Here is a 15,201-nt window from a genome sequence, read left to right on the forward strand (position 1 = left end):
CTGTCAGGGTTTGGAGGAAACCAGGGGTGGTTTTGTTGTTTGGTTTGGTTTCCACAAGGTCATCTTTAGAGAAACTCTGAAATGGCAGGTCAATGCCTTCCTTCAGCAGAAGGAGAAGTAAGTTTGGAACATGGCAGGATAAAAGGAGTTTTAGAGCACACTGGGGTGAATTTACCTTGTGTTGTCACAGCGAAGCGTTTGACAGTGGTGCGAGGAGAGAAAGAGAGAGCTCTTGTGCACCCAGAGCCAGCCCCACAACTGCATGCTGGGAACAGTGGGCTATGTGTCTGCACCTTTTGACTGACAAGCCTGAGGTGGAGTGTTTTTACAGCTGGATACCTAGACTGTGTGTTTTAAGTGGTCCACCTCTACCAGGGAATAAGATGTGGGGGGTTTGTTGCTTGAACAAACAACCATTTCAGAATACACCACCTGTCAGTGTTTAGTTTAACTAGCACCTATGTGGCATGTACTATCAAAACCCACTGGTCTCAAAAAGCCTTTCCATTGCTCTGTTTTAACCTTAACACTATGTCTTGCAAAAAGGAAGACAGTCTAGGCAAGATTTTTCTCCCACTTCAGCCTTGGAAACTGTTATAGTTGCATTCATTTCTTCTTCTGTGCTCATGTGACCTCACATACTAAGTATGTTGGCCTCCATGTTAGTGGGAGCAGGGCCAGACACCCTTTCCTCTCTGGGGACACATGACTGTAAATTCTTTAGGTCATAATTGATCTGTAAAGTCCAGAAAGCTTTCACATTTCTACTTAAGAGGGTTTAAATACTCTTAATTCACAGTGCCTCCGCTGTCTGATGGAACAGTGAGGAAAAGAAGCAGCATTAGTTTGTTTCCAAGTAGTTTTTCCAGATAAATGTCAGTGTGGGGGTTTTCTTGGTTGGTTTTTTTTTTTTTAATAGTTGACAGAAATTCTTATTGGGGGAGTGGGGGGGAGGCAGAAAGCAAATTTATAAAGTTAATGTTCACATAAAACTGTAAAAGGGCAGAGTGCCACACATTTTACATGGCAATGTGATGTTGCCAGTGAAAAACCCCTTGAAACTGAAGTACTTAGTTATGGATGTCAAGCATAATTGAGGCTACAGCTGCAAAATGAACCTTTCCTCAGTAGAGCCACTGAGGAATTCCTTTGCATTTATGCATATATTTCCAAATGAAATAGACCATTGTGATTTAATGCTTTCCCTTTTGCAGATACAGTGAAAGCAGTGCTAAATGACTGTGACTTTTGGGGCAATTTGTATTAATTAAACTCATGAGAACAATCTTATTCTGTTTGGCCTTATAAACTGATTTAGATAAAATTCCAGGCAAATTACAACTTCTTCAGAGCAAGTATGAAAGGTAGGACAGAATGTAAAGTATCCATCTGATTATGGGCCCTAATTCTGCAGTCTCAGCAAAAGAAGTGGCTACTCTTGCTCCCAGCATCACTCAACCATCCAGAGGGTAAAATAAGGTGGGAGGAAGGGAAGGGATTTGAATTGCACTCATTTATGCCCCTTTGTAGGAACAGGTTGGACCAAACACAAGCATATTATTTATAACATGAGCTACATGGATGCAGAGCTGAAGCTGTGCTTAGGGCTGGCTGTAATTCACCTTCACTGCTGGGGCAATGCAATTCCTCTCCTGGTATGAGTTCTTCCACACATGAATTACAGTTCACTTTTATATACCTACCTATGCAATGTAGCAGCAGATGCCTATCAGCTACCCAGACTGCTTAACTTCTGCTCAGGTCATTATAATTCATCTCCCTTGCCTTAAATTTGATATACTGAGATGCCAGAATGGATGAAAACTTACATCTTTTTTCCTTCTGATTTTCATCATTTTAGTCCCTTGCTGCCAGCAGTGCCCATTTACCTGAAGGCATAAATGTTATGAAAGGAAATCTTTTTATTGCTTTTCCAGACTGTTGCCCATTGCTTAAAAAAAGCCCCAACAAACCAAACACCTATATTCTGAGTAGTCAGCTATTCCTGAAGAAGTTTCAACTAAATGGCAACTGGTTCCTTCCCTAATTGTCATCAGAGGCCCTTGTGTTTGTCCTTCTCTAATGATAGATCCATAGAATGGAGCTGCCCAGAGCCCTGTCCAGCCTCACCTTGAATATCTCCAGGGATGGGGCCCTAACCACCTCCCCGGGCAACCTGTTCCAGTGTTCCACCACCTTCATGGTAAAGAGCCTGTTCCTAACATCCAGTCTAAATCTGCTCTTCTCTAGTTTGAAGCCATTGCCCCTCATCCTATCACCACAGGCCTTTGTAAACAGTTTCTCTCCATCCTCCTTGTAGGCCCCCCTCAAGGACTGGAAGGCTGCTATTAGGTCTCCCCAGAACCTTCACTTTTCCAGGCTGAACACCCCCAGCTCCCTCAGCCTGTCTTTGTAGCAGAGGTGCTCCAACCCCCCAATCATTCTTGTGGCCTTAATGCCTTCATAAATAGATCTGAAAGAGCTGTAAGTGGCATTGCTGAGTTATTTGAGTTGGATCATACTCATCTACCAGAGTGGGAAGAGGCACAAATTGTTAACTTTAGCACTAATACATATTCATGTACATTACTTGTCAGCTGCAAATTGACCATAAAAATTACATCTGCAACTGTAACTCAGTCCCATTTGATGTTCAGCGAGTGTGTAAAATATGCATTAGGTATTCACTCTGTTACTATTAGGCATCACACCAAGTGGAAGTAGCAAGTGACACCCCACCCCCCTGAGATAGCACATTGGATTTTATCTTTGAAAACTGAGGTCCTAAAGGAGAGAGATAGCTCACATTACCATTGTTTAATTTCTTGTTCCTCCTTTGTGTAACCCTTGGCTGTCAAATATGCTTAGCTTGCACAGTGCTGGCTGGTATGGTATCATAGTTCAGTCATTGCTGACACCAGGTTTCTTCTATGTCTTCTGACCACTAATATCTTCCCTTTGCCAAATGTTTGCAATTCTTTTACTACTACTGAGACTGGCCTGTGGAGACAGTTAGCAGAGGATGGTAGAATAGAATAGAAATAGAAATAGACCAGACCAGGTTGGAAGAGACCTTCAAGATCACCACGTCCAACCTATCATCCAACATCACCTAATCAACTAAACCATGCAACCAAGCACCCTATCAAGTCTCCTCCTACACCTCCAATGATGGTGACTCCACCACCTCCCCAGGCAGCCCATTCCAATGGCCAATCACTCTGTGTAGAATTTCTTCCTAACCTCCAGCCTAAACCTCCCTGGCGCAACTTGAGACTGTGTCCTCTTGTTCTGGTACTGGCTGCCTGGGAGAAGAGACCAGCCCCCTGCCTGTCTACAGCCTCTCTTCCGGTAGTTGTAGAGAGCAATAAGGTCTCCCCTGAGCCTCCTATTCTCCAGGCTAAGCAATCCCAGCTCTCTCAGTCTCTCCTCATAGGGCTTGTGTTCCAAACCCTATCCAGAACCCAAGTGTCTGAGCTCTGACTGCTCCCAGGCTGAATCTTCTAGTTGGGTAATAGTGTCTCACCACCAGTGCAGAAGAGGCCATGTGTAGAAAACCAGGAAGAGTATGGTGCTTTTGTAGAACTTCTAACTAAACCAGAGTGATAAAGGCATGCAGGTCTCCAGCTGGCCCAAAATATTTAGAGCCAGCAGCAACTGCTCTCTTGCAAAAGTTTTTCATTCTCTGTCAATCTCTATTGATCCTGCTTTTGGCAGGGGGGGTGGACTCAGCGATCTCTGGAGGTCCCTTCCAACCTCTTAACATTCTGTGATTCTGTGATCACCAAAGCACTGCATTTATATATTTGAATGTTTATTGGCTTTTATCATGCTCCACTACTTCAGAATTACTGCTTAATTAAACTTCACTGTAGACTTTCCTAATGTTATTTAGCATTGATGTATCCTCGTCTTCACTGATAATATTTGCTGTATTTGTATTTGGGGGCTTGTATTAGTCATTGTGTCTTGTCCCCTCTCAGGCTCCCTTTACTGTTCTGAGGCAGACTGTTCTCTTTTGATCTGCTTCATTTAATGTCTGCCCTTGCAGAAACCTCCTCATGAGTCACCAGGTGGTTAAAACGTGTTACTTCTCATGGAAGAGAAAAGTGGGCATTAATTGATTCTGGGCCTCTGCAGTAAGCAAAGGCAACACTGCCTCTCCAGAACAGATTCCAATGTTCCTGGAGGCCGAAGATCACACTTTCAAGCATTGAGGCTTTATGCCTATCTTATGCTATTGCTCCTTAGCCCGTGGCTGACAGAGGCTGACAGTTGATGAGTGGTTCTCTTATTTATGCAATGACATTACCCTCATCCAGATTCATTCATCCAGTTCAAGGACAAGGAGTGTTTGCAGGGCAAGTCCACGGGAGATCAATGAATAAATCTTTTCCAAGAGCAGCGCAAGATTGCATCTCAACAGATTTTCCTGTGAAGGTTGTGATCTGCCTCTTTGGAGGATTTTATGAACAGGTTGGACAGCCATCTCTCAGGTCATTTAAGTGAAGTCAGAGAATGAGACTGAAGACTTAAATGACCTCTGAAGAGTCCTCTGGTTTCATTTTTTTGTAGTAACTGGTCAAGGCTTCTTAGATCCCAATCGCCTCTGATGCTTAGATGCCTAGATAACTTTATGAATACACAGAAACCCAAGCTCCTTATATTCCTAGGGTACTTTGCTCCATTATTTTATGATAAAAATGCATTAATAGTTCTGAGCCCAGGTGCTCAGCTCTTCCCCAGAGTGCTGTAGTCATGAAGCCCTAGAAGCTGGCTTCTTCCCCTCCTCGTTTCACCTCACAAATGCCTCCTATGCTCTGGGCTGCCCTGCAGCTCCACTTTGACAGGAGCATGGTTGTTGACTTGCTGGAACGAGTCCAGAGAAGAGCAACAAAGTTGGTGAGGGGTTTGGAACATAAGCCCTACGAGGAGAGGCTGAGGGAGCTGGGGTTGCTTAGCCTGGAGAAGAGGAGACTCAGGGGTGACCTTATTACTCTCTACAACTACCTGAAGGGAGGTTGTAGACAGACGGATGTTGGTCTCTTCTCCCAGGCAAGCAGTACCAGAACAAGAGGACACAGTCTCAGGCTGCACCAGGGGAGGTTCAGGCTGGATGTTAGAAAAAAGTTCTATACAGAAAGAGTGATTGCACATTGGAATGGGCTGCCTGGGGAGGTGGTGGAGTCGCCATCACTGGAGGTTTTCAGGAGGAGACTTGATGGGGTGCTTGGTGCCGTGGGTTAGTTGTTTGGGTGGTGTTGGATTGGTTGATGGGTTGGACGCGATGATCTTGAAGGTCTCTTCCAACCTGGTTTATTCTATGTATTCTATGTATTCTATGTATTCCCATGCCAAACACCTTTTTCTCTGGCTGCCAGGAAACTCGCTCGTGGGTTTGGCTGAGATGGGTCTGGAAGGCAGCCATATCAAACCAGAGCAGCAGAAATGTTGCACTGCTCTAAGAACTAGGAAGTAGAAAATAACCATTTCTATTTGTGATGTTTGCCTGATGGTAGTCTCGATTTGTGGTTGATATTCATGTTTCCTTCACACAGATCTCCCTTCCCTCACTCACTCCACAGTCAGTAAAAAGACATTAGCTCTCAGTGTGCTTGGCCTTGCCCGAGGCTCGTCCTGGTGCTTGTCTTTGGGAATGTGAGTCTCATCATATCATTAGAGTAATGAACCACTTCTCAAATCTCCTGATTTCTATTTCTGCTTGGCAGCTAACTGCATTATTAGGACAAGTCGTGTACTATCAGCACTTCAGTTTTCCTAGCTGACAAATGGGTAATGCTTCACCAGGTGCTGAGGTAGGGCTAATTACAGTTCTTGAAATTCAGAGTAATGAAAAGAGGGTCTGCAGCACAAGTGCTGTGAGAAGGGAGACACATTTCAGCTATCTGCAGTGTTGGGATTGCTAGCAGTTTCACACAGCAACCAGCTTGTAGCTTGGATGGCCATTCTACCCCGAGGCTTTCTTCAGCAAAGTTGATGGAGGCAAAGCAATGCTTCCTCTTCCCTCTGCATGAGAAGCAGCAGGGCTGCACATTATTTCTGCCTGGATGCAGAAAGATTGTGTTCATTCCTCCTTTCCTACAACCCACTCATACATTTCATGCATGCCAGCAATGAGTACAGCTAGGGCATTTTGTGGGTCTGGTTTGAGTTCAGCAATGACAGGACCTTGTCCAGGGCCAATCTCCAGAACTGGCTGGAAAAGGCAGGTCTGCATCACAATGTATTAGGCAAAGGTGGAATGCAGTAGACAAGTCCTAGTGCTGTGTCACAACTTCCCTCCAGCTTCCCACATTCAGCACATAGGGCAGAAAGGCTGGAGAAGAGCTGTGCCACAGCACCACTCAGCAGTGCTACTGCAGCAGGAGTGTTGAAAGACATAAGCAAAGAGACTTTGGACCTTCTTCCCTCAGCCCTACTCCATAGAAAATCCATCTGCACACATGCACACAGGCTCAAAACCACCCAGACCTACAACTCTGCATACAGAGACTCATAAACAGGCTTGTCAGGGGCAAGGTTGGCTGGGCTGGATGCTCACAAGGCACTCTAGCTGTAGTAGCAGCTGCTTCTGTTGGAAGAACTGGCAGGCTCCTTCCACCAGGAGTGGCTTAGTTTAGGCAGGTGGTAAAAGGCCTGGTGTCTGTGAGCTGTTCAGAGCAGCAGTGTGGCACTACAGTGCAGAAGTGAGGGTGTATAGCATTGGCATCTCCAAGACATGATATGCACTGGAAAGGGAGAGGAGAATTGGGGTTGCTCTGCGGATTTTCACTGTGCAAGCAGCTCCTAAGCTTAGCACATCACTGCCATGGATTCCAGTTCTTAACCAGTAGCCAGAATTACTTCTTGATTCATGCAGTCCATGTTTAACAGAAACATAAAAGTAAATTTCAGGTCCCATACTCCACTTGAGAAGGTGTAATGGCTTGAGCTGATTTTCAGCTAGAGTTTCAGTTCAGTGTGACTCATTAGGTTACAAGTTACATAACTTCTCAGTAGTTCTTTCCCCCACCAGCTCTGCAGCAGGTCAGCAGGGACACCATTCCACCTTCAGTTGCTCTGCTAAGGAAGAGTTTTTTTACCTCCTTCAAGAGGTTTGCTTTGCTGCTCCCACATTAGATGCCACAGCCCAAAAGGACATCTTTTTTGCAAGCAGTGGCAGGCTGTTCTCCTTCTGCAGAAACTCTTGAGGAACAGGTTCACCCATACCAGAATCTTATGCTCTCCAGCACAAGCACACTAGTGGTGCTGAGGCAGTAGAATCTTCTCTGAATGCAGACATGGGAACTGGTTTCTCTTCCCAGTTTACCACACTGGCATCTCCTAATGAACTAGAGCACGTTTGTGTGGTAAACAGAAGTCTCACTGCCAATGTTCTCTGCTTATGCTTAGTTCTTGGTACCAAAAGACTAATAGTAGTAAGTCAACACACGTTTTGCATCTGCACATAAATGTCACACTGAAGAGCACAACACCAGGATCATTGTTTACATTTAGCATGGTTTTATGTGGGCAAGTGCTTTAAATGTGTACTCTTAAATACCACATTTTGTTGTTAGAAATGGCTTTTCAGCTATTGGAATCAGCTTCTGTTCCTTGTTTCCAAATTGCTGGATATCCATTTCACTGCCACTGGACTTCCCTTAGATGCTGTTAATTGCAGCATTTTGTTCTTGGCTGATGTAAAAAGCATTGCTGAAATGTTGAGGCTGTTTCTAACAGTGTCATTTACACAGAAAACACAGTGAGTCAAAAATGGAGCTGTTACTTCTTTTGACAAATAATTTCTGCTTTTATCCCATCACTACACCACTTGCAGCCACATCATCAGCAAGTTTGCTGTGACACCAAACTGGGTGGAGTGGCTGAGATGCCAGAGGGTTGTGCTGCCATTCAGTGAGACTGAGGCTTGAGAGTAGGGCGGGGAGAACGTGACTGAAACTCAACAAGGGCAAGGGTAGAGTCTTGCACCTGGGAAAGAACAACTCCATGGATCAGTATAGGTTGGGGACTGACCTGTTGGAGAGCAGTGAAGGGGGAAAGGACCTGGGGCTCCTAGTGAATGGAAGGTTGACCATGAGCCAGCAATGTGCTCTTGTGGCCAAGAAGGTCAATGCCATTCTGGAGTGTGCTGGAAGGGCTGTGGTTAGTAGGTTGAGAGAAGTTCTCCTCGCCCTCTACTTTGCCCTGGTGAGGCCACATCTGGAATATTGTGTCTGGAATATTCTGGGCCCCTCAGTTCAAGAGGTACCTCAGGGAACTGCTTGAAAGAGTCCAGCACAGAGCCAAAAAAATGAGGCTCCTCCTTATGAGGAGAGCCTGAGGGAGCTGGGGCTCTTTAGCTTGGAGATGAGGAGACTAAGGGCTGACCTCATTCCTGTTTATAAAGATGTAAAGGGTGAGTGCCAAGAGGATGGAGTCAGGCTCTGCTCAGTGATGCCCAGTGACAGGACAAGGGGCAATGGGTGGAAGTTGAGGCATAGGAAGTTCCATGGAAACATGAGGAAAAAAATTTTCCCTGTGAGGGTGCCAGAACACTGGAACAGGCTGCCCAGGGGGGTTGTGGAGTCTCCCTCTGGAAATATTCAAAACCTGCTTGGATGTGTTCCCATGTGATCTGTTCTAGGTGATCCTGCTCTGGCAGGGAGGTTGGCCTGGATGATCTTTTGAGGTCCCTTCCAGCCCCTAACATTCTGTGATCATTTTTCCAACATAGAAGGTTATGCAACCTCGTTATAAGACATTAGGAACTGATGCTACCTTGTTTTGCCTGCTTCAGAGGAATTTTGGTGAACTGCTATAAATCCTTTGGGAAAATACACGTGATCTTTGTTGCTTACACACACAAAAACAAGGCTTTCTCATTCTTTGCTATTTAAATGGTTATAGGTGGACATTTAAGCAAACTCATTAGAGAAGCTCCATGATTGGAATGTCATAACTGATACTCAAAAAAAGAAAATTCATTTGTATTTGTAACTGATGGCAAACAGTTCTCCTTGTTTCCCTCAAGTTAGTTATAGAATTATAGAATCATAGAATGGTCTGGGTTGGAAGAGACCTCTGAAGCTCATCTAGTCCAACCCCCTCTGCAGTCAGCAAGGACATCCTCAACTAGATCAGGTCTAGTTTGAAGCCATTGCCCCTCATCCTCCCCCCAGAGGCCTTTGTAAACAGTCTCTCTTCTTGTAAACCCCCTTCTGGTACTGGAAGGCTGCTATTAGGTCTCCCCAGAGCCTCCCCTTTTCCAGGCTGAGCAACCCCAGCTGCATCAGCCTGTCTTTGTAGCAGAAGTGTTCCAACCCTCTAATCAATTTCATGGCCCTGATATTGTGGCTTTGTGAGTCATCTAGCTCAGCAAGTGGCCAGAGTTTGATAAAGGCAGATTTGTGACTTCTTACCTTTAGAGAGGTTACTTGTACACTGTGTGGTTGTAATGAGGAGGAGGACTTCTGGATCTTCCTTTTCTAATAGGCCAAAATGAGAAGGTAGTGGCTGTGGATATGTGTTTGTAATGAGTCAAAGTAAATTGAGTGAACTGACTGAATGCTATTTTAGACCATCACACGAAAGGGAACTTAAAATACATTCTTCTCTTTGCAGGAATAGACAATCTCTATGAGAGGGCTCTTCACATCCGCAAACTCCTCCTTACTCTGCCCAGGTCGGTCCTTATAGTGATGAGATACCTCTTCGCCTTCCTCAACCAGTAAGTGCTTTATAGTTCCCTGAGGTACTGTATCTTCAGCTGCCTCCCTCTGCCGGTATTGATGTTCTTTGGATGTACTCCTGCTCTCTGTGTCGAAGTTACATTTAAGCTCCGCTGAGCACAAGACACGATCTCCTAGCTGGCAGCGAATGCAAGAAGGAAAAGAGCAATTTTCATTCAAATTAAAATGCCATTTGAACAAAACTGAGAAAGGTTGTAGTAAGACAGGTGAAAGTGCTTTCTGAAATGGGGAATGCAGGCTACAGCATTAAAGCTGGTATCAAAACAAGCTGATGAGGAAAGTAACAAATAAAAACTAACTACATTAAAAATAGTTTGCATAATGTAAAAGTAGAATTTTTTTTTTTTCCTTCAGCTCAGACTGATTTTAATCTCCTGACAGAAAAAATAAACAGTCTGTTGAAGCAACACAGGTACTGCAAGCTGCTTATTTGATGCTAGGCACTGCCAGGGTGAGAATTCAGGTTGCTGCTTTGATTTATTGCTGCTACCGATACAGAGAACATACATCCCCTGTGTATGCTTCAATGCAAAGCGGCTTGGTTCCCACATTGCAAAACACAGGCAGCTGCTGGAGGGAAGGCTATGTGAGAAAGGGAAATTGGTGTTTGTGTCTTCATCATCTCAGACAGTCTCAAAGAGAAAATGAAAGGCAGGTTGGGCAATTGTCTTGTTTCTCCCTTCAGTCCTTCACAGCCCTCTCTGGTTTTGCTGACCCCGCTATGTTCACTAAATATTTCTTCTCTGTGTGCCTCATCCTGATCCTGGCTTTTCTCTTTCTGCTTCCACATTGTCTGTTTCCTGTTACATCTGTTTTCATATTGCTTTTTCCATCTTTTTTCTTCTCCTAAACTTGCCCCCTGATGATTCATTTCGTCTTTGTGACCTTCCTCATTTCATCCATCCTGTTCCTATAGAAACAGGATCTTTGCAGCCAGGTTATGTATGCATGCCTGTTTTGATAGCAGTTCCCAGTTCCTTTCATCTAGTAATTTCTGAACCACTTTCCAGAAATACTGTTTCATTTGAAACATTAATTCATCCCCCCAAGAAGTGACACTGTGTCAATGTCTCAAAGGCTTCTATCACAGCTTCTCCTCTGCTTAGACCTACAGATTGGCCAGAGCTATATGAGGTTGTACTTGTTACATGGTCATGTTAGCTACATCTGTTCTCACCACAGGAATGCAATTCAAAAGCAGGCTAAATCCTTTACTGCCTCCAAATTCCTCCTGATACATCCACAGGAAAAACATTCCCATAGTTTGACTTTCTGCAAATCCAGTTCTGCTTTTTGCATGTGCAGCTATGCCTGCTTGGCCACTTGCAATCATTACACCACATGGCAGACCTCATCTGGTCTAGCCTCCTGCTCAAAGCCTCTAAAGTTAGCTCAAGCTGCTCAAGGCTTTGTCCAGTCAAGAACCAAACAGGGTAGAGAGTTCACAGCCTCTCTGGGCAGTCAGTCCAAGTGCTTGGTCACCTTTATAGTAATGATTTTTTTTTCTCCTGCTTCAAGCTGGATTATCCTTGCTGTGACTTGTGTCTGTTGCCTCTCATAGCCTTTCTCTGCACCCGTGTCTGACTCTGTTTCATTTATCACTTTGATAGTGGAAGACTGCAGCTAGTTCTCCAGTAGCCTTCTCTTCTGAAAAAGAAAAAACAAAAAACAAAACAAGTCAAACAAAACAAACAAAAAAACCCACACAAAACCAAACAATTGTCTCCACTTCACTTTATAACTCTTATGCTCTAGCTCCCCTGCCATCTCAGCAGTACTTTCCTGGACTTAGACCAATTTGTCAGTCTCCCACAGCTAGATGTAGTGAGTTTGTGGGCAGGAGGAGCTCAGGAATTTTAGACTGTATGGTAAAAATGAAAACTAGAAGTCACAAGAACCTTTGCAAGATCCAGGAACTTAGTTTCCTCCAGAACACAATTCAGTATAAATTATTTAGGCAGTTGATAGGAAAGATGTGTCGAGGGCTGATGAGAAATGATACACATGTGTACCCACCTTGGATCCAGTCCACTTGGGCCTCAAAGAAAATGCACAGATGAGATAGAAGCAGCAGCAGTTGATGCATTTGACATTAGCCCATTAGGTTAGTGTACCCTAAACAGAATAGTGCAATAGTGTGGGAACACATATTTATTCCATACTTAGATGTGTAGTAAATCACAGAATCACAGAATGTTAGGGGTTGGGAGGGACCTCAAAAGATCATTTAGTCCAATCCCCCTGCCAGAGCAGGATCACCTAGAGTAGGTCACACAGGAATGCATCCAGGCAGGTTTTGAGTGTCTCCACAGAGGCATACTCCACAACCTCTCTGGGCAACGTGTTCCAGTGTTCTGTCACACTCTCAGTGACCAAGTTTTTCCTTATGTTCACATGTATTTCATTTAATTTCTCCCTGCCCAGCTCTTCAGCATGTCTGGCTGAATGACAGCACAACCTTCAGGTGTGTCACCCACTCCACCCAGTTTTGTGTCATTGGCAAACTTGCTGGCAGGGCACTCTGTGCCCTCATCCAGGTCCACTTTAAACTCTCTTTACAATGTCTATAGCCCATGGAAGAAATCCCCCTTTTTGTTTTGTTACTTTATGTGGCAATGTGTGAAGGACTACAGGAAATCTCTAAGCTGTGATGGCAAATAGTCTTTCTGGTATTGAGAAGGAGATTAGTCACAGTGGAAAAGCCAATTTGTCTTGATTTTTCTGTTCTAACAGTCTCTCACAGTACAGCGATGAAAACATGATGGATCCCTACAACCTGGCCATTTGTTTTGGGCCAACCCTGATGCCTGTTCCAGACATACAAGACCAGGTGTCTTGTCAGGCACATGTGAACGAGATAATCAAAACTATCATCATCCATCATGAGGCTATTTTTCCAGATGTTAAAGAACTTGATGGCCCAGTGTATGAAAAATGCATGGCTGGAGATGACTACTGGTAAGTCAGAAATGCTACCCTTCTGTCTTCCTCAACAAAATCGTTAGGGTGGCTGTCTGGGTGACTCCTGTGATACAGAATTCCTTTAGAACACAATAGAAGAATGAAGATAGCTAAAAAAAGCATTTAGGTTCTCATAGTCCAGTGAAGCAAAGAAAAGTATGATGAGATTCCCTACACCACCCATAGACCGTGCCTTCCGTTCAGCAAGATGCATGCAGAATTCCAAGCGTACTGTGCAGAGTATGCAGCCAGGTAGCAAACTGACTCTCTGGCTCTGAGCCACCTTAACAAATTTCATCTTATGATGTCTTCCTCCTGCTCCTTCCCTCTCTTAGCTGCACACACACACACTTGTTATAAACAAAAGGATTCAAAGGTTCTGGGACCTTCTTACTAACTGAAAGTGTTGTGAGAGAGGTGTGTAGTCAATTTTGGTAGCTGTGTGTTTGCAGCATGCCATGAGAATTCTGTTGCACAAAAGTTTGTAACATTGTAAGAATAATTTTAAGTGATCTCCTTGGGATGGCATATATTCAGTAGGTCCTTTCTCCCTCTGCCTGACCTTTTGTTTCCTTCAGTGACAGCCCATACAGTGAACATGGTACATTAGAGGAAGTGGACCAGGATGCCAGTACAGAGCCCCACACCAGTGAAGACGGTATGTCTGCCACATTGCTGGGTCTTTGATGGGAGCAGCTTTTGCAGGTGTTTTGTGCAGGAGACCTCCTTCCTTTCCTAATTGTGTTTAATTTGAAAGAAGGGGATTTCAGTGCTGGTGTTCTGCAGCAAAGCCAGCATCTTTAATCTCTGTTTGTGTGCTTTTTCACTCCGATTCATCTGTGTTTGACCAGCTGTTTCCTTCTCCCCTGACTTGCCCAGTCACAGGAAGGGCAAGAGAGAAAGAAACTATTTCAGTCAGCACATAGTATTTTCTGATATAATGTTACATTTTTAGTGACTCTTTATCTTTTGTCTGCAAAACTCAGCAAAAGTGTGTCTCTATAAACATTTCAGCTGAGGGATATTTGCCATTCAGTGGGCTCTATTCTGAAATGAATGTAAAAGCTATGCCATCTGAAGGATTTCTAACCACTGAACAACGTGTGTGTGTGTGTGTGTCCCACAGTGAAACTGCTGAACAACAGTCCTTTTCTAGAAATATTAATCACATATTCTGACAGCTCTGGGTACGACAGATACCCATGAAAAATGTGATGCATCTCTGTTACATCGATTCCTTTAGCCAGGCTTCCTAATGGTGTGTTTGACTGCAACATGTTTCAGTTGGACCATCCTTCAGATGTCTCCTCCAATAACTTCAGCCAGTTTCAAGGAAATGTAACAGATGGAAAGAGATGTCAAAATTGTTAAATAGCTATCATTTTCCTGACAATTAATAAGGGAGTTAGAGGTGAAGGACTCAGAGTAACATTCCCTCTTGAGAAGAGCTGCAGCTTGAGTTCACTGTGTGTCTGGCCAGCACGTAACCCAGAGAAAGCAACCAGCACACTCTCACTGAGCTGCAGCTTGAGTTCACTGTGTGTCTGGCCAGCAGGTAACCCAGAGAAAGCAACCAGCACACTCTCACTGAGCTGCAGCTTGAGTTCACTGTGTGTCTGGCCAGCACGTAACCCAGAGAAAGCAACCAGCACACTCTCACTGAGCTGCAGCTTGAGTTCACTGTGTGGCTGGCCAGCAGGTAACCCAGAGAAAGCAACCAGCACACTCTCACTGAGCTGCAGCACAAACAAAAGCTGTCCCTTGTCCATCTGAGAGGATATGTGAAATGAAGAAGAGGAAGAGAGAGAGACAGGGAAAAGGGGAGGAAAAGATCTACAACAGAGAAGGATTTATTTTTTAAGAAGGATACCATCAGGGATGCTGGTTAGGAGCTGGGATGATTGCCACAGGGAAAGAGAACAGGAAAATGTATCTATAGGAAATCTGACTGCACTAGTCCCATTGCACACAGAACAATGTAAACAATAGTTCCACTCTAGCCATACCCTTCTGCTTTGTCACGTAGGCAAGCTGTCAGTGACAGATTGCTTGTCTCTTCCCCTTTGCTGCCATGAGGAGGTGCAGGCACAGTCTATCAGTGCAGCTGTTTGGAGAGGAGGGACAGTTGGGTGGGCAGGCATCACAGAGAAGGGGAAACACTGAGGATAGGAGAGAAGTCAGTGTTAATCTTCTGTCTAGGGTGTGTTCCCATGCCTGCACCCACACTAGGGAATAGTGACAGTTTTACAAGACAGCCTGCATGTGTGGGTTTCTCTTGACCAGCTCTCTAGAGCTAAGCCCCTGCTGTCTTTCTACAACACAGCTCTGCTAAAAATGGTGTGAAAAAATTCATCATTGCACTTTTTTTTTCCAAGACAGTATAGCCATATTTTGTAAGAGCTCCTTCTTCCATTGGAGGTCTGAAGCAAGAGTAGAAACTGAAGAAGTCCGTCTCTCATTTAGAGCACAAGCAAAGCAGTGAAAGGCA

At 44.5% G+C, this 15,201-nt stretch overlaps 1 protein-coding gene across 2 annotated transcripts in view; it reads left to right on the forward strand.

Moving 5' to 3' along the window:
* Positions 1-15,201, forward strand: part of SRGAP1 (SLIT-ROBO Rho GTPase activating protein 1) — a 164,166-nt gene that overhangs the window by 136,007 nt on the left and 12,958 nt on the right. For both annotated transcript variants that reach the window (XM_054178674.1, XM_054178675.1), the window contains exons 16-18: positions 9,625-9,730; positions 12,486-12,710; positions 13,292-13,371. In XM_054178674.1, coding sequence (XP_054034649.1) covers positions 9,625-9,730; positions 12,486-12,710; positions 13,292-13,371 — 411 coding nt within the window. The remainder of the gene's footprint in view (positions 1-9,624; positions 9,731-12,485; positions 12,711-13,291; positions 13,372-15,201) is intronic.

The sequence above is a fragment of the Dryobates pubescens genome, chromosome Z, assembly GCF_014839835.1.
Source record: "Dryobates pubescens isolate bDryPub1 chromosome Z, bDryPub1.pri, whole genome shotgun sequence".
Classification (NCBI taxonomy): Eukaryota; Metazoa; Chordata; class Aves; order Piciformes; family Picidae; genus Dryobates; species Dryobates pubescens.